Source organism: Eleutherodactylus coqui, chromosome 12, assembly GCF_035609145.1.
Source record: "Eleutherodactylus coqui strain aEleCoq1 chromosome 12, aEleCoq1.hap1, whole genome shotgun sequence".
Taxonomy (NCBI): domain Eukaryota; kingdom Metazoa; phylum Chordata; class Amphibia; order Anura; family Eleutherodactylidae; genus Eleutherodactylus; species Eleutherodactylus coqui.
The window spans coordinates 100,722,589-100,748,316 of NC_089848.1; the positions used below are offsets into that span (position 1 = coordinate 100,722,589).

General features: G+C 45.7%; 1 protein-coding gene across 1 annotated transcript in view; it reads right to left on the minus strand.

The window, feature by feature from the left end:
- Nucleotides 1–25,728, minus strand: part of LMBR1 (limb development membrane protein 1) — a 133,602-nt gene that overhangs the window by 99,244 nt on the left and 8,630 nt on the right. Inside the window, exon 2 of the mRNA XM_066584983.1 lies at nucleotides 3,095–3,167. Within this exon, the coding sequence (XP_066441080.1) occupies nucleotides 3,095–3,167 (73 nt within the window). The remainder of the gene's footprint in view (nucleotides 1–3,094; nucleotides 3,168–25,728) is intronic.

The window sequence follows — 25,728 nt, forward strand, 5'->3', positions numbered from 1 at the left end:
AACATGGGCATCCGCAGCGGAATTAAAGCATGCGGATTTGTTCTGCAGACCTCTTGGTCTGGAAAACACAATCATAGCATGGTCCATTTCAGTATGGTTGCCGCACGGACGGCTTCCACTGAAGCCAGTTGAAACAGTCTGATCCGTGGCCCGTCCACAATGTCAATTGGATTCTGCGGGAAAGCAGGAGTTAAAAAAAAAATAAATAAATAAATTTAAAAAAAACAAAAAAAAAAAACAAAAAAAAAAACACACCTCTGCCGCGCATGCGCGCAGTGAAGACCCGGACTATAATGGGATCTGTTCAGCTGACCGGCATTTTACCGGACAACAAGGCCTGCATGCCGGACTTGTTCTTGTGGTATTTTGTGCTGGATCTGTGACAGGCCCTCTGAACGGAGATTCCAGCACAGGTGTGAAAGCAGCCCAAGTGCTGCAGACGGCACTCAGTATTTGGAGGTGAAAGGAGTGCTGTTATGTGTAGGCTGAAATCAGCTGCCGATCCACAGCTGAATCAGAGTCAAAATCCACACCAATGGTGCAGATTTTGACTCAGTTTTTGATGTGAAAATGTTGTTTATTTTGCCGTAGATTTGCCATGTCTGAATTCTGCACATGGATTTAGCCTATTCATGGATTAGACCGATAGCTGGTCTCCCATTGCAACCACGGGGGTGCATTGGGACAGGGTCCCCCACCATTCACTACTTACACGGCGTGATCTATGGGGCTTGTGTCGTGTAAAGGGTTCACAGAGGGAGTGCGCTCCCTCTAGGACGTCATCGGACTCACGCAATGTAATCACGGAGAGCTCGACGGGTTGCCATGGCAACAGGACATCAGCTACAGGTGTCCTGCTTTGCGAATGGCTATGATTGCTATAACAAGTGATAATACATTGCCACAGCGATCATAGGTGCTATGGTGCAAAGTAAATACCCTTTTTTGCTCTTTTTTCCCCTTATTAATATAAAAAAAAAATTGTTAAAATTAAAGTCCCACATATTTGGTATCGTTGTAACCATAACAACTCACAACAAATTGAACACACTTTTTAACATGCACAGCAAGAAGCGTAAAAGAAAAACACTGAGGCAGAATGCTAATTTTTTTTTCATTTTTGCCTCTCAAAAAAAGCAATAAAAGTGATCAAAAAAGTCGTATGTACCCCAAAATTGTACCCATAAAAACTACAGCTCATTATGCAAAAAAACAAGCCTCACAAAGCTCCGTCCATGGAAAAAAAATAGAAAACTTTTTAGGACTTTGAATGCAGCGATTTAGAATAACAAATAGTTTCCCAAAAAAGGGGTTTTTATTGCAGAAAAATGGAAAACAACAAGTGATGTGGGGAAAAAAGCAAAAAACACAATTCTTGCATTATGTAATTTATTTTTTATTATGGCATTTGTTATGCAGGATGAATAATGTGATAAATTAATAGTTTGAAAATTTGAAGAAATACTGATGCCAATCAGGTTTCTTTCATTCTTTAAAGGGGTTGTCCCGCGCCGAAACGGGTTTTGTTTTTTTTTCAACCCCCCCCCCCCCCCGTTCGGCGCGAGACAACCCCGATGCAGGGGTTAAAAAACAACACCGGACAGCGCTTACCTGAATCCCCGCGCTCCGGTGACTTCTTACTTACCCGGTGAAGATGGCCGCCGGCATCTTCTCCCTCGGTGGACCACAGGGCTTCTGTGCGGTCCATTGCCGATTCCAGCCTCCTGATTGGCTGGAATCGGCACGTGACGGGGCGGAGCTACACGGAGCCCCATTGAGAAAAGGAGAAGACCCCGACTGCGCAAGCGCGTCTAATTTGGCCATTAGACGGCGAAAATTAGACGGCAACCATGGAGACGAGGGCGCCAGCAACGGAGCAGGTAAGTATAAAACTTTTGATAACTTCTGTATGGCTCATAATTAATGCACAATGTACATTACAAAGTGCATTATTATGGCCATACAGAAGTGTATAGACCCACTTGCTGCCGCGGGACAACCCCTTTAAAAAAAATTTTACAAAAAATTAAAAAAAAAACAATAAAGGGAGGGGTTTGGAGGTTTAAATACTTACTAGATTTTAAAACCTTTTATTAAACTTATTTTTTCAGTTTTTATTAGTTCCCATAGGGAATTTGAACTTTTGGTTGTACAATATGCTGCAATACCGCAGTATATTGTACTTAACGTTCACCTATTATGCCCCGTCACATGGGCTAATAGGACAAGAGCCACCAAATTCCAGGTTTGTGCTTTTAATGCTTGCCATTCCTTTGCTGTCCACCCAGGTAGCCACCACTCGGTTCATGTATCATACTCATCTGAGCACTCAGTGCACGTGCCCACAATTGGACTCCTTTCTGCATGGATCGAACAGCGACTTGCCAGGCAGACAGCTAGAGAAAGGAGAGGCAGGCAAGTATAACAAATCACACTCCAGAATTGAGTGGCCCTGTCCCATGAGCCCGTGTATAAGCTCATAAGATCCGTCAGCCAGGTTCCCTTCAATGGGAGTGTGCCAAGAACACAACCCTCTGTTCATATGCCCTATTAAGGAATATGAGTGTCACAGCGGAATCTATGCTCCATTCTGCTAGACTTTGGCAGGCCTTATAATAAAAGGATGGCTCATTCATTGAAGGGTCATCATGTAATACTAAGTTTGCCTGGGTGGCCACAGCTTACCCCAGCAAGCTATTTGGGGGATCCCTGGACTGGGACCAGGGCGATGAGCTGTTAGCGTCCCAGAGGTCACATTCTGAAAGGCGTTGTCTCTGATGGGACAACCTCTCTAAAGAGGATAATACTTTCAAAGTGGATTGCTTTTCCTTAAAGGCATTGACTTTGCTTTGTACCACTTAGCAAACATGGGTGCTCAAAGTCTGCCAGTACAGAAGCCGCTCATGGAGAGCAATCCCCGTCTATAAAGCCCTAATAGGGTATATGGTAAGGAGTGGTCTTCACAAGATTCCCCCTTTTTAAAGAAATTCGAGCTGCCTGATCAATCTGCACTGAATACCCTGTACAAGCAGTTATACAACTATCATGTAGTGGGGTTATATATCTCAGAAGAAATAAATCGGCAGAGACTTACCCGCTTTCCTTTTGTATCTTTTGATGATGAAATAAGACACGATGTATAAAATGGCAAACAAAAGAAAGCAAATCTAAAAAGGATAAAGAAGAAAAGAAATTGTATAAAAAGTCATGTAGTAAATATTGGTATTAAAAAGGAACTCCTCACCATGAAAGAGAACCCTGAGCTACTATAATGAGTGCATAGCTGAAGACACACCGATCCCCCAAGATGTACTTCTCTGACCCCCTTTTGCAGTAAGCTGTTCGGGATGCTAATGAGACAACTAGGAGTCCTGCTGTCCTGTTGATCACATTGTAGGAGTCCTAGGGATACATTACAGCACAGAGTACGGTTTGTTGTCTTACTAGCGGATGGAGTGAAAAGGAGTTCAGAGATTAGAATTAGATCATTGGAGTTGTGTCTCCAGCTATTTGCACATTATAGTAGTTTAGGAGGAGGGGTCATGGTAAACAGATGCCCTTTAACCACATGAAACAAGAAAATGTATATATTACATACAGTAAATAAAATCTTTCATTTGGTATAAATGGAACTATACAAAATGGCAAATCATCAAATCTGGATATTACAGACCTCCTTAGCATTTATATTCTAGCATTTTGATTCTAACTAAGCAAAGACGTAAGAATTCAAGTATCGCTCTAAACTTCTTGAAAATGGGTTGTCTCAGTTAGGCTGCCTGCAGACAGGCGGAAATTCAGCGGCGGGATTCCCCGCAGAATTTCCGCCCCTGGACGCGTGCCGTAATGCAATCCTATACAGACGGACGTGGTTTGTCTGTGCGAAATCACGCGCAGCAAACAAACCGCGGCATGCTCTAATTCTGTGCGGGGCTCTCAGAGCCCAGCACAGAAACGTCACTCACTGGCCGGCTGCCGGCACATGAAAGAGCCGGAGCTGCGGGAGCGGGGTGAGTCTGCGGTGCTCAGGTCGGGTCCCGCTGCGAGAATTATCGCTGCCAGATCTGACCCGGCCATCTGCAGGAGGCCTTTATATATATATATATATATATATATATATATATATATTTTTTTTTTATTTTATTTTTTTTTCTAAATGCAGTAAAATTAAAAAACACAACACTTACTGATTTGATCCACCATCACTTTGATTCTCCACACCATGCTTCCATTTACATGGCTGCAACATTAACCTGATTTTATATCCACGTGACCACTGCAGCCAGCCATTGTACCATACACTGTGCACCCACCTGACTGGCTGCAATAGTCAGGTGGGTGCACAGGTATATCACCACTGCCGACATGTATACAAAACTCAATGAGGAAGAGTGGAACGACCTCGCAGATGCAGCAAGCTACAAACGTGTTGTAATTCTACCATATTTAGAAAAATAAATCTGTCTGTGCTTTAAAGGGGTTATCCCAGATTTAAAAAGAACACACACCAAAAACATTACGAATCGAACCAAGATGTCACACATCATCCTGCTACAACTGCAATAATATACTTTACCACTAGAGGGCACCCAGATTACAGCTTTAGGCCTCAGACGGGCGTTTTTTCGCGCGTTTTGCGCATGCGTTTCGCGCATATATAGAACCAATAGTTCGCTATGATATCGGTCACATGTCCGCTTTTGCGAAAAATTATAGGACACGACGATTCGCAAATCGCGCCTATCTGCGTTCGCCCTTTTATGTGCGCACCAAAATCATTTTTTTCGCCGGTCAGACGAAGTTTCATGCGCATTTTGATGCGCACGGCGATTTTTCTCTGGTCAGACGGGCGTTTTGCAGCGACGATAAACGCGGGTAGGTGCAGATTTTCCCCGCGATTTTTCGCCTCCGGTCATGTGATTTGCGCATGCGCATCCGACATGCGATGCGCAAAACGCGCGAAAAAACGCCTGTCTGACTGAGGCCTTAAACCGTAGATGACTGATTAAAGAACTCCACACTAATACCTGTGGTTATTAGCAGTAGGTCATAGGCCTTTGGGTACACAAATATTACAGACACTTTATATTTTACCCATGAGTTTTTAGCTTATTGCAAATTTTAAGATAAATTTAAAGATATCACTTTTTTGCCTTCTGCATTTTCTAAAAGTAACAAATAAATAATTATGCCATTGCAACTCACAAAATGGCTGTGGCTTATTTGTCTCAGTCCTCTAAATTACAAATCTACTTAAGATCGACAATCTCTATAGCTGCAGCCGCATCAAGACCTTCCATTAGGAAAACTTAGAATAAGGCCTCCTTCCCACGAACGGATTTCCGCCGCGTAATTCGCGGCGAAAATCCGCTGCGTTGCCCGCAGCTATTAGGTTCTATTGAACCTAATAGCACAATGCTCACGATGCGTAATTCCAGCGCGGAATTACGCACCGCGATTTCTCCCGTCCTCACCCGCAGCATGCTCTATTTTCTGCGGGTGAGGACGGGCTGTACGCACTGACGGCTTCCATTGCAGTCAATGGAAGCCGTCCGTTCACGCTATCTCCCGCTGTAACCAGCGGGAGATAGCGTGAAAAAACGCTTTCCCGCCCACCGCCGCGCGTCATATGACGCCAAATGACGCGGCCGGCCGCGTCACGTGACACGGCCGGCCGTGCACGTGACACGGCCGGTGACGCGGCGGTGGTGGGCGGTGACGCGGCGGTGGTGGGCGGGGAAGCGATTTCACGCTATCTCCCGCAGGTAAGTATAGGGGCTCTGGGGGGCGCCGTGACGGGCTTCACTGCGTAATATTACGCGGCGGACCCCGTCACGCTCGTGGGAAGGAGGCCTAAACAGTTTAACTGTGGAAACTTTCAGTGGCAATAACACTACAAGTTACTGCAACCATGATGACACTCAGTGTTTCCCTATGAGGTGGGCATTGGGCACTTGTAAGGGTACTTTTACACGGGCCAACTGTTGGCTTAAAAAAATAAAAAATAAAAAAATCTCTCTAAATGAGTTTTTAAAACAATGGTAAGAAAATTCTAATCAGTTATATCCAGATTCTTCTCAGACTTTTATTGTTGTTTTTGTCATAGAAACGATTCAAGAACCTCAGTGGCCTGGCCAGGGCCAACTTGCAGAAGGAGGGAGGTAGCAGGTATTGGGGTGGGGGAGGGATCCCCAAGGTTATCCTTCAGGCTTTGTATCTATAGTGCAGTTAAGGTGCCAGCCTCCACTGTAAGAGAATAAAACAAAAAAAAAACTGGCAGTGGAGGAGGCGCAACACTCCAGATTAAAGCAAATAGGAAGTGACCAAAGGTGTGGGAAACTTTTTATTTAATAAAGTACGTGATCAGCTTATGAAAACGCGTTTGGGGATAACCCCTTCGTCAGTTCAGCTGGTATTTAAAACATACAAGCAATTGGTGGGTCCCAAAAGGGTTAATGATTAGATCCGTTTGCCTGTGGGGTGAGGGTCAGCCAGGGCAGGGCTGTAGGGAGGGTGTAATCTATCCATGGGGTCCAAATATTTAGAAATTTTAAGAGAAAATAGTGTTGTAGCAGCACCAGCAATATCCCCACTCTGGGTCAGGCTACAGGATGCAACAGCCAGAAAGGAGTTCAAACAAAAACTCCTATAGAAAATCCATGCATAGAAGAAAATAACTCTGGCAGCATGCAGGGGTGCTGTATAAGATGCAATTTATTACCCATCACAGACAGAGACATTTCAGCCATATGGCCTTCTTCAAGTTTGAAGGCCGCCATATGACCAAAACGTCGCTGTCTTTGCCTGTCATGAGGCAATAGATTACATCTTATACAGCAACCTGCATGCTGCTAGAGTTATTTTCTTCCAATTATTTAGAAGTCTGTTGTACCTATCCTCTGATATTGATGTTAATTTCTCATTAATCAGGTACCAATTCATTCGGCGTTTAACCTCAGAAATCCAGTTTTTTTGCCAGGATCGAGCAATGTGGTTTTTGTGGTTAGGAAAAACGAAATCAGCTTTCTAGAGTTTAGAGAAATATTCGTAATCCGTTTGTTCAGTAGGGCTTCCCATGGGTTTTTACACAGGTTATGATTAGTTACTGTATAGATGAGGAAGTATACCCTAATCCAGACTCGAGTGCAGGACCACCACATGTGGAACATATCTCCTGGGGAGGAGCATCCCGGAAACTCTTTAGAGCGGCCTAGAACGGCATGAGCAATTCTTGTAGGGACCAAGTACCAGCGTAGTAAGATTTTATAGGAGGTTTCTAACTTCAGTGTATTGCGGGCACCACAATTGGTTGAGCTCCAAATCTGGGAACCATTGATCGTCTAGAATGTTGCCTATAGGTCGCTCCAATTTTGCTACATATGGTAGTTGCGAACGGTACGAGGTATGTACAGGGCCTGAATATATTTGTGAGATAAGGCCTTTTGCTTGTGGGTATTTGAGACAGAATGTTTCGAAGGGGGTTGTTTTTAATGGGGAGATGTGTTTTTAGGAAGAGAGGATATGAAATTCTTGATCTGTAGATAACAGAATATTTCAGAAGATGGTAGGCCAAGCCTCTCCTGAAGGGCAGGGAATGTAATTATACCATTTAACGAAAGTAAGTGGTGTATTTTGGATATGCCTTTGCTTGTCCAATTCTCAATGGACAGTGGGGAGTCAAGACCTGGTGGGAATAAGGAGTTATGCAAAAATGGTAGGAGGGGTAAGTGAGGGAGATTGGTTTCCCAGAGTACTTTATGGAATCCCAGACTTTGAGGGAATGTTTTTTAATGGTGATCATAAGTCACTAGTCACTTTGGTTCAGCTCACTGAAACTAAAGGACTAGCGAGAGAGTTCTCTCCAATTTTTGAATGACTTGTCCGTTTACCGTCAATGGAGGCAGACGGCTAGAAGACATTTCCAGCGCGCTTCAGTTCCATTTACTGAATGGCTATTGCTCCTGTGTGAAAGCGTAGAAGCAACATTCATCCCCAGGTAAAAGTACTCTAATAGGCACAAGTTTTAAAACCGGTTTGCACATGTGTAGACCACAAAAAAGTAGCCCACCTCCAATCCCAGAACTGCGCTCTCCACCAGAGAAGGCTGTAGCCTCTTCCCTTTATCTCGGCAGTTTAAGAAACGAACGCTGCGCTGTGATTGGTTGCTATGGGCAACAAAGACATTGTCTTTTAGACAGCTTTCATAAAATCTGCCCCATGGTGTTCTTTCTGCAACAGCTAAACATTGTATTCAGAGCCTGGTTTAGAAATGGCGTCAAACAGGATCTTTTGCAAACACTAAGAAACTGAGGCCTCCGTCAGCCTGGATGTGTAAAGTCGTCCGTGATAGTCAACAGCCAATTGTAAAAAGCCCTTAATAATCACCTCTGACTGTTGGTGTATCACTAAGGACGTGAAACCATACCACATATGAAGGCAGGACCTGAAAGAGCTGGACAAAAGCAGGTAAATCACGGTACAAGTTTGCCGATTATGGTTGCTAGAGGACTTCATAACGATAAATGAAACCACATTTTGTTCAAGTCATATTAATGCACAGAATGTTACCCCGATCTACTGAAAATCCCCACCGACTCACGAAACACCACTGCAAGACCAGAGAATTGGCTTTTGGACCCGGAACATGAATAGTGAGCCCAACTAACACCAGAAGAAAGAATGTACTGCTTATACTGCTACAGCAAGATGGGGCAACATGCCACATGTCCTGCAACTCCCTGGCACGGGTTCATGAACGGTTTACAGTAGAGAACTGTGAGCAGGGGGATATAGCTACCACATTCCTCGGGCCTGTCTACAGTTAGGGCCAGAAATATTTGGACAGTGACACAAGTTTTGTTATTTTAGCTGTTTACAAAAACATGTTCAGAAATACAATTATATATAATATGGGCTGAAAGTGCACACTCCCAGCTGCAATATGAGAGTTTCCACATCCAAATCGGAGAAAGGGTTTAGGAATCATAGCTCTGTAATGCATAGCCTCCTCTTTTTCAAGGGACCAAAAGTAATTGGACAATGGACTCTAAGGGCTGCAATTAACTCAGAAGGCGTCTCCCTCGTTAACCTGTAATCAATTAAGTAGTTAAAAGGTCTGGGGTTGATTCCAGGTGTGTGGTTTTGGATTTGGAAGCTGTTGCTGTGACCAGACAACATGCGGTCAAAGGAACTCTCAATTGAGGTGAAGCAGAACATCCTGAGGCTGAAAAAAAAGAAAAAAATCCATCAGAGAGATAGCAGACATGCTTGGAGTAGCAAAATCAACAGTCGGGTACATTCTGAGAAAAAAGGAATTCACTGGTGAGCTTGGGAACTCAAAAAGGCCTGGGCGTCCACGGAAGACAACGGTGGTGGATGATCGCCGCATACTTTCTTTGGTGAAGAAGAACCCGTTCACAACATCAACTGAAGTCCAGAACACTCTCAGGGAAGTAGGTGTATCTGTCTCTAAGTCAACAGCAAAGAGAAGACTCCATGAAAGTAAATACAAAGGGTTCACATCTAGATGCAAACCATTCATCAATTCCAAAAATAGACAGGCCAGAGTTAAATTTGCCAAAAAACACCTCAAGAAGCCAGCCCAGTTCTGGAAAAGTATTCTATGGACAGATGAGACAAAGATCAACCTGTACCAGAATGATGGGAAGAAAAAAGTTTGGAGAAGAAAGGGAACGGCACATGATCCAAGGCACACCACATCCTCTGTAAAACATGGTGGAGGCAACGTGATGGCATGGGCATGCATGGCTTTCAATGGCACTGGGTCACTTGTGTTTATTGATGACATAACAGCAGACAAGAGTAGCCGGATGAATTCTGAAGTGTACCGGGATATACTTTCAGCCCAGATTCAGCCAAATGCTGCAAAGTTGATCGGACGGCGCTTCACAGTACAGATGGGCAATGACCCCAAGCATACAGCCAAAGCTACCCAGGAGTTCATGAGTGCAAAAAAGTGGAACATTCTGCAATGGCCAAGTCAATCACCAGATCTTAACCCAATTGAGCATGCATTTCACTTGCTCAAATCCAGACTTCAGACGGAAAGACCCACAAACAAGCAAGACCTGAAGGCTGCGGCTGTAAAGGCCTGGCAAAGCATTAAGAAGGAGGAAACCCAGCGTTTGGTGATGTCCATGGGTTCCAGACTTAAGGCAGTGATTGCCTCCAAAGGATTCGCAACAAAATATTGAAAAAAAAATATTTTGTTTGGGTTATGTTTATTTGTCCAATTACTTTTGAGCTCCTAAAATGTGGAGTGTTTGTAAAGAAATGTGTACAATTCCTACATTTTCTATCAGATATTTTTGTTCAACCCTTTAAATTAAACGTTACAATCTGCACTTGAATTCTGTTGTAGAGGCTTCATTTTAAATCCAATGCGGTGGCATACAGAGCCCAACTCGTGAAAATTGTGTTACTGTCCAAATATTTCTGGCCCTAACTGTACATGAAATTTTTGTGTGGAGGAATATTTACCCCTTAATGACGGAGCTTTTTTTGTTTTTCCATTTTCGTTTTTTTCCTTCCCCGTTTAAAAAAATAAAAAAAAAAAAAAAAAAAAATCATAAAACCTTTATTTATTCATCAGTGTAGCTGTACGAGGGCTTGTTTTTTGCAGGACGAGTTTTATTTTTCAAATGGTAACATTTAATGTACCATATAATGCAATGAAAAACCTCTTAAAACATTCTAAGTAGAGAGAAATGGAAAAAAAATGAAATTCTGCCATCTTTTAGGGTGTCTTGTTTCTATGGCGCAGAACTGCAACACAAATTACATGCTGACTTTATTCTATGGGTCAATACGATTACTACGATACCAAACTTTTTTTTACTGTACTACTTTTTTCTCAAAGATATTTAATTCTTTTCAATTATTTCTGCCGCTATCTTCTGCACGCAATAGCTTTTTTATTATTCCATTGACATAGTTGTGCAAGGGTTCATTTTTGCGGGACGTGCTGTAGATTGCATTGGTACCATTTTGGATTAAAAACTACTTTTTGATCGCTTTTTATTGCATTTTTTCTGGGAGACATTGTGACTAAAAAAAAGTGCATTTCTGGCATTCTACATGCTCATTCTTCCTGTTGCAGTATTTCCCCCCTCTGCTATTCGCCCTGGCATGCTGGATATCAGCTTCTGGGCCAGATCCTGACTGATGGCAACCCGTTCTTGCCTACTCAGTGCTTGGAGTTTATCATAATTACTAGGTTTTGTTTATCCACCTGCTATTTGACCATTGACCACAGGTTCTCAATGAGACTGAGATTTGGGGAGTTTCCTAGACCCAAAATTTCAATGCTCTGTTCACTGAGCCACTTCATTATCACTGTGGCTTTGTGACATATTGCTCCATCATGCTGGAAAAGGCACTGTTCATCACCAATTTGCTCCTGGATGGATGATGTTTAGATATCATTCCTTAGGCCTCACGCCCACAGCCGTGGCGGACTCTGTTAGTGGAATATCGCAGCGGAGTCCGCCACGGCGCCCCCCCCCCCCCCCAAACCCACATACTCACATCCCGGATCCGCCGCGTTATTCCCGTCCCTCGAGCCTGCACGCTTGCGCAGTACAGTAAAACGCGGCAGAAATCCAGCCATGGGCATTAGCCCTTATTAATGGCAGTGTTCTTAGGCAAAACTGTAAGTGAGACCACCCTCTTGGGTGAAAAGCAACCCCATACATGAATAGTCTCAGAATGCTTTACTGTTGGCATGACTAATTACTTATTATAGCGCTCGCCTTTTCTTCTTTGGACAATCATTCTTCCAAATGTCCCAGAGTGTCTGAAGGGGGCCTCACTAGAGAAGCTTTACCACAGTCCTCTGCAGTACAATCCCTTCACTTCCTGCAGAATGTCAGTCTGTCCTTGAGGTTTTCCCTTGGAGAAAAGTGGCTTCTTTACTGCCCTTCTTTAAACCAGACCAGCCTCCAAAAACGTTCACAACACTGTGCATGCAGAAGCACTGACACCTGCCAGTCCCAAGCAAGCTCTGCACTGGTGTTGAACCAATCCTGTACCTGAATCCTCTTTAACCCCTTAACGCTACAGGATGTACAGTTATGTCCTGCAGCTGCAGGGTATGTATAAAGGTAGATCGCAGGGTGATCATACTCCATATATCGTGGCTGCCAGCCGTTTCTTACAGCCGACCGCGGCTGATTGGAAGTTATTAACTAGAGATGAGCGAGCGTACTCGGAAAAGCACTACTCGCTCGAGTAACTTGCTTTATCCGAGTATCGCTGTGCTCGTCCCTGAAGATTCGGGTGCCGCTGCGGCTGACAGGTGAGTCGCAGCGGGGAGCAGGGGAGAGCGGGCGGGAGAGAAGGAGAGAAAGATCTTACCTCCGTTCCTCCCCGCTCTCCCCTGCAGCTCCCCGCTCTGTGCCGGCACCTGAATCTTTAGGGACGAGCACAGCGATACTCGGATAAAGCAAATTACTCGAGCGAGTAGTGCTTTTCCGAGTACGCTCGCTCATCCCTATTATTAACCCTTTAAGTCAGATACATAAAAGTAACGCATTATTTACCCTGCATGGTGAACGTCGCCATAAAAAAAAAAAAAAAATGAAAGAAAGAACGCCAGAATTGTGTTTTCTTGGTCACCCAGTCTCCCAGAACAAATGTAGTAAAAAGCGATCAAAAAGTCATATGTATTAAAAATGGTACCAACGAAAACTACAGAACATCCGGCACAAAATAAGCCCTCTCACAACTATGCCAACAGGAAAATAAAAAAGCCAATGCGGTCAGAAGATGGCAACAGAAAATAATTTAAAAGATAGATAAATCTATCTTAAAGAAATAAAAAGTAGTACAGCAAAAAAGGAGAAAAAAAAAACTATATATTACAATTTTCTTGCAATTCACCCAATCCCTCTTCAGAACAATCTAAAGTAAGGCCGATTTCACACGGGCGATAAAAATCGCGTGAGATTTGTGCGTTGCAAGACGCACAAATATGAAGCCCGTTCATTTGAATGGGGTCATATACATGAGCGATGTTTTGCTGCATGGCACTGTGACACTAGGCTACAAACAAATCATAGAATGTTCTATCTTCCTGCGATATCACCCATTGTTTTCAGTGGGACAGTTGGCAGCATTGGCCCCCCTTGAAAAAAAAAAAAAACTGGAAAACTCTGTGGCGGGGAATTCCTTCATCTCCACAGGGAAAATCTCTTCAGGCGCGGCGGGGCTGAAGGGATCCCCTGCAGCTGCTGTCACAGATAATCGCAAAGTTCTCCTATTGTTTTCAATGGGGCCAGCGCTGCTGCCGCCCCATTGACAGCAATGGAATGAAGGGATTCCCCGCAGTGATGTGAGGCTGCTTTCACATGAAACGGCCTTGCATCCACGAGGCTTTCACATGGTAGAAAGTGCAATATCGGGTCGTGAATCACGGCCCGATATCCACCACACCGGCATGAAACTAGCCTTAATGCATATTGCCACTATAAAAACTGAAGTAGTAAACTTTGTGACAGTCTCCAAACTTTAGGCCACGAATGTCCAAGTTGCATAGATTCTATCTAGCCTTATTCCCGAATGCAGATCTGCTGACCATCTATCTCGTGTACATCCAAGAGGTGATTCATTTATCTGCCATTATTAATAAGAAGTTATTAATAGTCTGGGTCATCAGGTTAAGATGTAAAGAGGTGATCAGACCGCCACCATCACTGTCCTTTGTAATAATGGAATATTAAAAGCCGAAATCTAAAAGGTGAAGCTCGTAACACTAATGAGACGATCAGGCAATAAATTCTGAAACCGGGCAGCAATTCAGGTTATCAATTAACACGTGAAATATCTACATAAGAGGAGTGAATATCCACTTTAAAAGCCAATTAAAGCGTTTACAGATCAAACAGAATTATTTTCTTGTGCCGAGAATAAGGGGAGATTAATTTGATGGAAGCAAGTGAGGGACTGGTAAGATCTACATAATAATGCAGTTTTACTCACCAGCGTGACAGCACTTTGCTTGGTGACAGCTGTCAGGATTTTACCCCGTAATCGAGCTATGAAGATTGGTGACATGAATTCCCGAAGATAAAGTTTCTGACAAGCTCTACAAGCTCCATCAATTTCCAATCAGATGTCAAGCTGCCCATTTTTAATTAATCTCACAGAAGAATAAAATACGGTACAACAAAAGCAAGGAAATCAGAATAAATTACAAACGAGCACCAAATTGATATCAGAGAAAACGTACGGTCCTCCAGAATCAACGGGCTGCTCGTGTTATGCGTACTACTCCAATGAGACACTCCGTGAGCCGCACTATAGTCTGGATGACAGAGTCGCTCCCGACAACATCTTACATGTTCATAATAAACTGAAAATGTTAATTATCCTTTGGTATCACTTCCCTCATTGGGATGATAATGGAAGCTAGTAGGATCTGACCATAGCACATTATTCCTAAGGCCTCATGTCCACGGGGAAAATCAGATCCGCTGCAGATTCTACATGTAGAATCTGCAGCGGGTCCCTCCTGCCCCGCGGACATGAGCGCCGAAAATAAGAATTTAAAAGTATTTACCATCCGGCGCGGGCGGAGAAGATCAGCTGTTCCTCACGGCCGGATCTTCATTTTCGGCCGGCGGATGAATTCCTGACGCCGGCGGCACGTCGCCGGCGTGCCGCGCGCATGCGCCGGGCACATCCGCCGAGCCGAAGCAAGGAAGATGCGGCCGTGAGGAACAGCTGACCTTCCCCGCCCGCGCCGGATGGTAAATACTTTAAATTCCTATTTTAGGTCTCCCGCGGATCCGGACGGCTTCCATAGGCTTCAATAGAAGCCCGCGGGAGCCGTCCCCGCGGGAGACCCGCACGAAAATGGAGCATGGTCCGGATTTTTCCATGCTCCATTTTTTTTTAAATCCCTTTTATTGACGATCCGCGGGTATTTATCTACCCGCGGGTGGTCAATGCATCCCTATGGGATGCGGATCCGCATGCGGGAGATCCGCTGCGGATCTTAAATCATATTTTGCCCGTGGACATGAGCCCTAAGGCCTCATGTCCACGGGGAAAATCAGATCCGCTGCAGATTCTCCATGTAGAATCTGCAGCGGGTCCCTCCTGCCCCGCGGACATGAGCGCCGAAAATAAGAATTTAAAAGTATTTACCATCCGGCGCGGGCGGAGAAGATCAGCTGTTCCTCACGGCCGGATCTTCATTTTCGGCCGGCGGATGAATTCCTGACGCCGGCGGCACGTCGCCGGCACGTCGCCGACGTGCCGCGCGCATGCGCCGGGCACATCCGCCGAGCCGAAGCAAGGAAGATGCGGCCGTGAGGAACAGCTGACCTTCCCCGCCCGCGCCGGATGGTAAATACTTTAAATTCCTATTTTAGGTCTCCCGCGGATCCGGACGGCTTCCATAGGCTTCAATAGAAGCCCGCGGGAGCCGTCCCCGCGGGAGACCCGCACGAAAATGGAGCATGGTCCGGATTTTTCCATGCTCCATTTTTTTTTAAATCCCTTTTATTGACGATCCGCGGGTATTTATCTACCCGCGGGTGGTCAATGCATCCCTATGGGATGCGGATCCGCATGCGGGAGATCCGCTGCGGATCTTAAATCATATTTTGCCCGTGGACATGAGCCCTAAAGCTCTATAGACCAAGGATTATGGAAGGAAAGTTGAGATGATGAACTTATTGCTTGGCACAAAATGTACAACTCTTTAGAAAGGAGTATTCAGGAAAACGGTGATAAAGGTTTGTCTTTTCAGCTTTTTACCCCCAATAAAACTTTAAAAAAAAATAAATAAATAAAAAACTGCAAAAAGTGAGATATTTAAAAAAAAAAAAAAATAATAATAGTTTTATATGTTGTTGTTTAGGGAATGGGAAAAAAAGGAGAGAAAAAAAGACACACAAAATTATTTTGATAATTAAAGAAAACAGCCTGGTCCTTAAAGGAGTTAAACATGGAGGAGGAAACATGATGGTATGGGGCTTTTTGCTGGATCTACAGTTGGCAACCAGGGCGATTGGCGGACTGGACAGAAAGGGCGACTGCAGCATTTTGATCCACCAGGCAATATCCTCTGGTGTACACCTAGTTGGTCAGAGGTTGATATTACAGCAAGACAGTGATCCAAAACATACTTCTATGCTGTGTCAGAGCTACCCAAGACAAGAAGCCAGAAGGCTTCAAAGAATGGAATGACCTTCACACACTCCAGAATTAAACCCCATTGAGCTTCTTTGAGATGAACTGAACAGAAGGGTGAAATTAAAGCAACTTACAACAGTGTTGAGAAGAAATTTCTGAACAATATGAGAATGCAATAGTAGAAAGAATGCCGTGATTGTGTGAAGCTATTATATCAGCTAAAGGGGGCTACTTTGAAGAGTCAAAAATGTAGATTTGGTGAAATAAAGTTAAACTATTATGGTTAATGCCCACAGACGGACTATCAGTGCGGAAATCGCGTCCAGACACCTGCTGCGATTTCCGCAGCAATAACCGTTCATAGACATGCTATGACAAATGATTTTCCCCTGCCCATGAGCAAAAATCAACTGCAATTTTCCACCCACGGGGGAGAATCGTAGCAGGTTTTAATTTGTGTAGAAAAAAAAAAAAAAAAGAAAAAAGAAAAAAAAAAAAGCACAGGCAGCTTCCATTACAGTCAATGGAAGCCGTCCGTCCCACGAAGTATCGCAGGAAATCACGTCCCCGACCGATGCGTCATGCGCTGCACTTGCTCGCCCAACAAAGACTCTTGCAGCGGATAGGCGAGCATATGATCTCTGGGGGAGCGCTGAATCTGATTCCGCTGCAAAATTCCACAGTCGTAATCCGACCCGGCCGTGGGCACCGGGCCTTATTTTTAATCATCTTAACTTGTTCATTTGTCCTGTGCTTTTGCTTTAAAGTACACTTGAGACATGAAACTGTATTTTCAATGTTTGTAATATGTAGATTTATAATATTTTTCTAAGAATGACTCCTTACACATCTGCCTTTGCCCACTAGTTTCAAGATACGAATTTTTAAAAATTCCAGAAGTCCCAGAAGATTGAAAAAGGGCAAATATAGTCCCATCTTCGGAAAAAAAGGGAAGGTAGACCCAAGAAAACTACAGGCCTGTGAGCCTGACTTCTATACCAAAAAAGATCTTTAAACAAATTATTAACCCTTTCCAATCCAATTTCCCTGCCACTGGCACACTCCCCAGCTCTTATTTATTTTGGGTGGGAAAGTGTTTTGTGGATTCCTTTGAATTACTCAACAGAAACACATAAAAATGAACTGTCATGATGATTTTATTAGCAATTTTTTTTTAATGTAAACATGAGATATAGATTATCCCCAGGACAGGGCATCAATAATTGATCAGCAGGGTCTGCCACTTAGTATAGCTGCCAATCAACTGATCCTTCTGCCCGCTGTCAGTGCAGACAAACTGGACACCCAGCTCTGACCACTGATGCATTAGTGTAACAGAAGATTTCATTCTCATAGAAATCAATTGGAGGGAAGCATTTTATTACACTTACAGCTCTGACCACCAATCTAAACGTCTGGCCCCGCTGAACTGACAGCGAACCAGATTGTTCAGCTGACTGGCCGGGATAACAAGCAGCAGACCCCCAATCAACTATTGATGACCCATTCTGAGGATAGGGCATCAATAGTAAATGCCTGGAATACCCCTTTACTAATTGGAACTGAATGGGACAATTGTGATCATCAGTACTTGTCAAAGAATTTCTGTGTATGTGATTCAATTATGTAAACGTTTAGTTCTATATAACAGCTGGGTTTCCATTTTCCCCCATTATTACAGCCCCCACATACTATTCACCCCTCTAGTCATCACAGCCCCCTGCCCGTTAACCATCCCTTCTCCAGTCACAGCCCCCCAGATACCTTCCCTTTGGTACAGTCACACTAAGGGGCAATGTAGTCGGTGGCAATGAGGAGTTGCACCAAGGCCCATTCCAGCAGAGGACTGGAGAAAGTATTAATGAGAACTCCAGCGAGTGCTGAGCACTGAGAAGCAGTCTCAAAATCTGTGACAGGGCACAGTCTGGGCGGGGCAGGAGCAGCCCAAGCGGAGGCTCAGCCGTGGCTCAGTACAGACAAGAGCCAGGAAGGGAAATCTCCCGCAGAAACTTTAGAACTTCATGGTGCATGTAGTTGATGACAGGTTCCCTTTAAACGCTCAGATTAGAGCATCATGTCCACGGGCATAAATGAATCGCGGGATGGAGAAGACCTGCACCACATCCGGACAGGTGAGTAAAATGTCCATGACTGCGGGTACGGGTTGATTCCGCTGTGGATTTCTGCACTTGGAATCCACACATGCCTGTGGATACGAGGCCTATGGGCTCACTCACACAGGCATATTTTTCATAATACACAGTACTAAAAAGTCCAGCGATTTTGATTGGGTCACTCACAGTTGCCATTTTCCCCTTCCCCACACACATGGTTTTTTTTTGTTTTTTTTTTGGGGGGGGGGGGGGGGGGTTAATCAAAGAAAAAGCATATCCCATTTTAGTGCCTGATGAGCACTTATATGAGCTATGGAGATTTAACATACGCACTAAATAGGCATATGTGTGCATTTTACACGCTTAATACGTGGGACACATGCGCCTGTGTGAGCCCTAACTCTACGATTGGCTGCAGGAGCCTGGAACGTCCCATAAAAAGGGTTCTGCAGCCAGTAAACAATATGTCAGAGAGGAGAACCAGAGCTGCTGACCAGGGACTCGCGGGGCAGCCGGGAGAGGTGAGCGGTGGTTAGTGCGCGTTACGTCCTCCTGGTAAGCCCCTTCCATTTTTAGTATGTCTGAGAAAAGTGAAAATAATTTGCAAATTATGATGTGCGTCACATTTGCTGCATTTTTTTCTGCAATAAAACTGGTGAAAAGCAGTTAAATCTCCCCCAAAGTTCAAAATAAAAAGCAGTTTTCATAAAATGTGTCACGCTGGTTTTTAGTATTCTGAGAAACAGCACAAATATCTGGAAACATGCTTTAAAGGGATTGCCCATAATTGGATTAGAAAATCAATTTTCTAATCATGGAAAACCCCTGTAAATTAGTTAATTACCTTCTGACTGCTCTCATTCACACTATACAGTGCAGATGGCCGGGCGGCAGCAAGCTCAATGCATACAGTACTGACACAGGATTTTTCTTCTCTCCAAAGTCAAGCCCTCCCAAAAATTACCTCATGCGCGCAGTAGAAATAGTGTGCCCAGGTTTTTACAGGGGTAAGTTAAGTACATACTGTTCTGTTCTACAAAACCACATGCATTCTGTGTGCCGCCACACAAATGGGGGTATACTTATGTACGAATGACATCCGATGGAAAAATGCCACAAATCAAATTGGAGTCCGGCCACGTTATTAAGGCTTCATACAACACAAGTTGTGCAGCACCGTCATACAGTTGTGTGCTTCAGGCGTATTTTGTACGTAATGTGGCGTCTACAGAGTCCTGACAATGGCCTGTTTTATCTACCGTAACAATCACGTTATATCTAGAGACGAGCGAGTAGTGCCTTAGCTGAGTATCTACTCGATCGAGTAATGTGCCTTAGCGAGTATACTCGCTCATCTCTAGATATATCATCTCCACAAGTGAAGTGATGACGATGCAGCGTTCTATAGCTGCCTACAGATGCCTCCCGAGGATACTGAGAGCTCAAAACAAGATTTTAAGGAGAAGGAAAACGCTGTCCTAATGATAGTTCCAGGATACTAATTTTAATGACTTATTTTAGACAATTTTTATGGAAATAGAGATCTCCTAACAGCTCGCCTGTCATGTGATACCATAGCGTCAATATGAAGAGCTCTATGCTCTGTAAGGGTGCTGTCACACGGTTCAATAAATGCTGCCGGCTATGTCCACACGGGGTGGAGAGGGGAAATTTGCTGTGGAGTGTCCATAGCAAATTTGCAGAGCAAACCCTGCATCAAAAGTCACAGCATTTGGTACAGATTTTAGTGTAGTAATCACTCCTCATTTGAAGAGGTGGAATCCGCATGGAATTTCCGTTGCTGTAATAGACATGGTGCGGATTTAAAAGCCGCACCTCATGTCAATTTCACCACCAGTTAAGGCCTCATGTCAACAGCATAAATGGATTTACAAACTCTGCGTGGGTCTCCCGCATGTGCGATCCGCGCCTATAGGAAATCATTGGGCACCTGCAGGTAATTAAATACCTGCGGATGCCATTTTCCCCCGGCGTGTGGATCGCCCTCACGGAAAAACAACTGCAGCATGCTCCATTTAGATGCGGTTTTCCCGCACGGACAGTGCCCATAGCTTCCATTGAAGCCAATGGAAGCTGCCTGGACCCGCGGCATGTCCGCAGCTGTCACTACATTCTTGCCGTGGACCATGGGAAAGCAGGAGTTTAAAAAAAATAAATAAATCAAACGCACGGTTCCGGCATCCCGAGCGCATCCGCCCTGCAGAAGAAAGGAGATCCAGCCACCACAGAAAAGAGCCCTGCAGCATCCAGACAGATGAGCAAAATGTATTGTTTGGCCTCATGTCTGCGGGCCGGGTGGAATCTTCTACAGAGTTCTGTAGGGAAACAGTGTGGGCCTGTGGACATGAGGCCTTAGCGCAGATTTTTTTCCCGCAGCATATAGAAAAATCACATCTGCTCTGCTGCTTTGCTAAATGTTGTAGATTTTCCTGTTTGGAGGGTCGGCATGGAAAATCCACAGAAAATTGTGCCATGTTGAAACCTGCAGCAAGTCCACACCATTTAGGTCCGGATTTGCTGAGCATTCAATGTCAATTTTGCAAGTTGCCGCATTTTTTGTTAAAATACTCACCTGCTCTCTCAATCCCACGCTGTCATGAAGTTCACGAAAAACGGGAATTTTTTCTTACCGATAATTCCCTTTCTGGAAGACATCATGACAGCATACGCTGGAGGTTGCTCACCTGCTGACCTGAAGGGACAGGAAGAGGCAGAGTATAAAAAGAACCTCCCCTCCACCAACACCAGTGCGTTCCAAATGACCACAGTGACCAGCTATTTAACCAGAAGGTGTGCTTTTATTGACATCACACACCTCAGAAAACGAAGTCAAAGCATACACATTACCTCATGTGTTGGACAAACTAGGGTAACCATGTTGGTAAGGGGTGGGGGGGTGGGGGAAAGGCCGTATGCTGTCATGATGTCTTCCAGAAAGGGAATTATCGGTAAGAAAAAAATTCCCGTTTTCCCCATGACATCATGACAGCATACGCTGGAGGAATACCAAATAAGTGGCATGGGCTTTTTAGGGAGGGATTACGGCTTGGAGCACCTTTCTACCGAAGGATGCGTCCTGACTATATTTAAAGTCCAGCCTATAATGTTTGATGAAAGTATGGCCTGAAGTCCATGTGGCTGCGTTACAGATTTGCTCAATCGACGCGTGCGCTCTCTCTGCCCAAGAGGATGCCACTGCTCTCGTTGAGTGGGCCTTCAATCCTTCTGGAGGGGGGGATGCCCTTGGCCTTGTAAGCCTCCTGGATGGCTCTCCTGAGCCACCTGGCGATCGCATCTTTAGAAGCGGCCTTTCCTTTGGCCTGCCCCTGAAATTGAACGAAAAGTTTGTCAGACTTCCTGAAACTTTCCGTTGCCTCAAGGTACGCTAGTACCGCTCTTTTGACGTCTATATTGTGGAGCTTTTGTTCTTTTCTATTTTTGAAATTTTGGCAAAAGGCTGGAATAACTATTGGTTGGCCCTTGTGGAAATCTGACAATACTTTAGACTGGAAGGACGGGTCTAAAGAAAATACTATTTTGTCTGGGTGGATAGTCATATATGGGGCCCTTCGTGAGAGGGCCTGGATTTCCCCCACGCGTCTGGCCGACGTAACTGCCACAAGCAGGGCTACCATGTACGTCAGCCAGGCGATCGATAGATCCGTAATCGGTTCGAATGGGGGAGGGGGGGGGGGGGAAATCGCAGAAGGCCTGAAGGACTATGGTCAGATCCCAGGGTGGTGCCGTGGGCCGTGTGAATGGATGTAATCTGCTCGCCCCTCTAAGAAATCTCCTAATCCACCTGTGCTCCGCCAGCGCGAGATCGAAGAATGCCCCCAAGGCCGCAATTTGGACTTTGAGGGTATTCGGACTCAAACCTTTATCCAGGCCCGCCTGGAGAAAATCTAAGATTTTACGGACGTCTGGCTGGTCCAGCTGCTGGATGTCCTGGCCTAACCACTCTGAAAAGTTTTTCCAGACTTTGGAGTAGATTTTGTGTGTCGAGGGTTTAAGGCTCTCGCTAATGGAGGAAATAACATTAGGGGAAAGACCCTTCCCTAGGAACTTTACCCGCTCAAGCTCCAGGCCGTAAGCCTGAACTTGTGAACTTCCAGGTAAAGAAGAGGGCCCTGCGACAGTAGGTTCGGTCTTGTTGGAAGGTGGAAAGGATCTCCCACTGACAGGGATCTCAGGAGGGGGAACCACGGTCTTTTGGGCCAATATGGTGCTACAAAAATTACTGTTAGGGTTGACTGCAGTAATTTCCTTAGCAGGAGCGGGATTAGTGGTAGAGGGGGAAAGGCATACGCTAGGTCCCAATCCCAGGGGTGAGAGAGAGCGTCCGTGCCCAAGGCCTGTTTCTCTGCGCCTCTGGAAAAGAAAAGCCGGCATTTGGTGTTTGCGCTTGACGCAAAGAGGTCTACTTCTGGTACCCCCCACTTCTCCACAAGAAGGCTGAACACCTCTGGATGGAGTTCCCACTCTCCTGGGTCCACTTTCCTTCTGCTTAAAAAGTCCGCGGCTGAGTTCTCGGCTCCTTTTATATGAAAGGCCGATAGGGACTTTGTTGTGCCTTCCGCCCATTGAAGGATCCGCCCCGCCAGTCGTTGTAGTGGAGGATTCCTGGTGGTACCCTGGTGGCGAATGAGTGATACTGTTGTCATATTGTCTGAGAAGATCCTCACATGCTTCGCCACTAACCGTGTTTGCAGGCTACGCAGGGATTTCCATACCGCTTTAAGCTCCCTAAAGTTCGATGAGCTAGCTTTCTCGTGAACGTCCCAGGCCCCCTGTACATAACCGCCTTTAAAGTGGGCCCCCCACCCTTTGGCGCTGGCATCGGTCGTGATTATTACTGCCGGGTCCAAATTCCAATCGGATGCCTGAGACAGGTTGTCCGACGACACCCACCAACGGAGTGAAGCTCTGGCTTCCGCCGAAATAGGGATTGTCTGATCAAGCGAAGCCTGCAACTTGTCCCAATTCCGGAGAATTAGTGACTGGAGTCCGCGACTATGGAACTGGGCCCAGGGGACCACGCCGATGCACGAAGTCATTAGTCCCAGGATCCGCATTGCGTCTCTTATCGTTACCCTATGTTTTTTATAGAGGTTGGAACATTCCTCTATGATAAGATGTTTTCTTAGGGGAGGAAGGGATGAATTTTGTAGACTGGAATCCAGGATGACACCCAGGAATTTCTTCCTGGTTTCTGGCTCCATGTTGGATTTTGACTCGTTAATAATCCAGCCAAGTTCCTTAAATAATTGCAATGTGGACTCCAAGTGTGATCTCAGAGTAGACGGGGAATCTGCCACCAATAGGAAGTCGTCCAAGTAGGGGGATGATCATGACACCCTGATTTCGTCCACCATTTCTATCACGACCTTGGAAAAAATTCGCGGAGCCGAGGAGATTCCAAATGGGAGGCAGACGAACTGAAAGTGGCAGATTTCCCCCTCCACCCTCAGCGCAAACCTCAGGAACTTTTGTGAGTTGGCGTAAATAGGGATGTGAAAATAGGCATCCTTAAGGTCTATTGTAGCCATTACGTTATCTCTGGCAATTAGAGGAGTTGCAGTTCTAATGGTTTCCATTTTGAATTTCCTATATTCAATGAATCTATTCAGTTGTTTGAGATTGATAATGGTGCGGTGGGAGCCATCTGGTTTGGGAACCAGAAAGAGGGGGGGAATAGAAACCTTTCCCCTGTTCCTTCTTGGGGACCGGGATAACCGCGCCGAGACCCTGCAGGTTCCGTACGCCCTCCAACAGAGCCTGTTCTAGGCCTGGAGACTGGGTTGGGGTTATCATAAATCTGTCCGGGGGGCGGGATAGTAGCTCGATCCTGTACCCCTCCGCCACTAGGTGCAGTACCCACTCGTTAGTTGTAATACTACGCCAGCTATTGGAACAGCGAGCCAGTCTGCCCCCTACCGGGCCCGAAAGTATGGGCTGAGGAACAAAAGTTAAAGTCTTACCCCTTCCGCCCTTTGGATAAGACCATCTTCCGGTCTTCCCCTTCCCGGCGTACGTGGACGAGGGATGAGGAGTGAAGGGTCTCTTGGGTGGTCTGGTGGCAGGTAGTCCGTGACTCTTGTCAGCTGCTTTCTCCAGCAGATGATCCAGGTCTGGTCCAAATATGCGCCCGCCAGGGAACGGTAGGGTACATAGGCTATTTTTGGAAGCTGAGTCCCCCGACCACTCTTTTACCCACACTGTCCTTCTGGCAGTGTTCGATAGTGCTGCCATGCGGGCTCCGAAGCGGACTGTTTCCATTGAAGCATCCGCCAGAAACCCTGTTGCCATCCGTAGCAGAGGGATGCCACTTGCGAACTCCTCCCTAGGGGCTTTTTGGTCGCCTAGGGCTGCGAATTGGTCCAACCAGATTGCCATGGAACGAGCCACGGAAGTGGCCGCGATGTTGGATTTCATGATCAGACCGGAGGTAGACCAGGCTTTACGCATGGTTGTGTCCACCTTATGGTCCAACGGGTCCTTTAAGTGGGACGTATCCTCAAAGGGTAATCCGGACTTTCTGGATACCATGGCAATTGCCGCATCGACTTTTGGTATCTCGTCCAAAAAAGACACCTCGTCTCCCGAAAACAAAAGGCGTTCTTTGAATTCCCTAGGGATTAGCGGAGCCTGATCCACGCTCTCCCACTCATTTAGAATCAGCTGCTTGAGCGTGGCGTTTACGGGGAATGAAGATTTCCATTGCGGGAGTAACCCCGCGAACATATCCTCCTGGACTGTGCGGGGTTGCTGCACATCTTCCTCCACCTGCATGGTTCTGCGTACAGCTTTTAGCAGTTGATCCATGTCTGAGGTAGAGAAAAGATATTTTTTGTCCTCCTGCGTCACTTTCCCGTCAAAAATCCATATTTTCCGCTATGTCGGAGTCGGACTCAGACACCGCCGGAACCGACCTGCGTGTAACCCCGGAAGGCCCAGGTTGGAGGTCCGAGAGGGAGGACTGCACTTCTTCCCGGACGACTGACCGAATTTCAGCCATAAGGGAAGTTTTTTCCTCTTGCATAACTTTTGCGGAACAGGTAGCACATAACGTTTTTGTGCAGGAGTCGTCGAGTTTGGTTAGACATACTGGACATTTTTTACTCCTTCGTCTAGCCTCGCTCGGTTTTTGAGTATCCCTGTCCTGTAAGACAAGGGAAACTCTGTTAGTCGGGAAGTGTATGTAGTGCAGGTGTAGGTTGGTCCACCGGAGCACTTACAGTTTGGAGGGTCTCTGGGTCCTCTCTGGCCGACATCTTGCGTCTTGCAGGAACGCTTCCTGTACTTAGGATCGTTCCTAAGCGTGGGGAAACACCACCAGCTGATGCAGGGGCAGCAGATTTTTAAATTCGGCGCCGGCCGCGCCAGGCCACGCCCCCTTCGCAGGCCACGCCCCTTTGCGGAGCGTCTGATG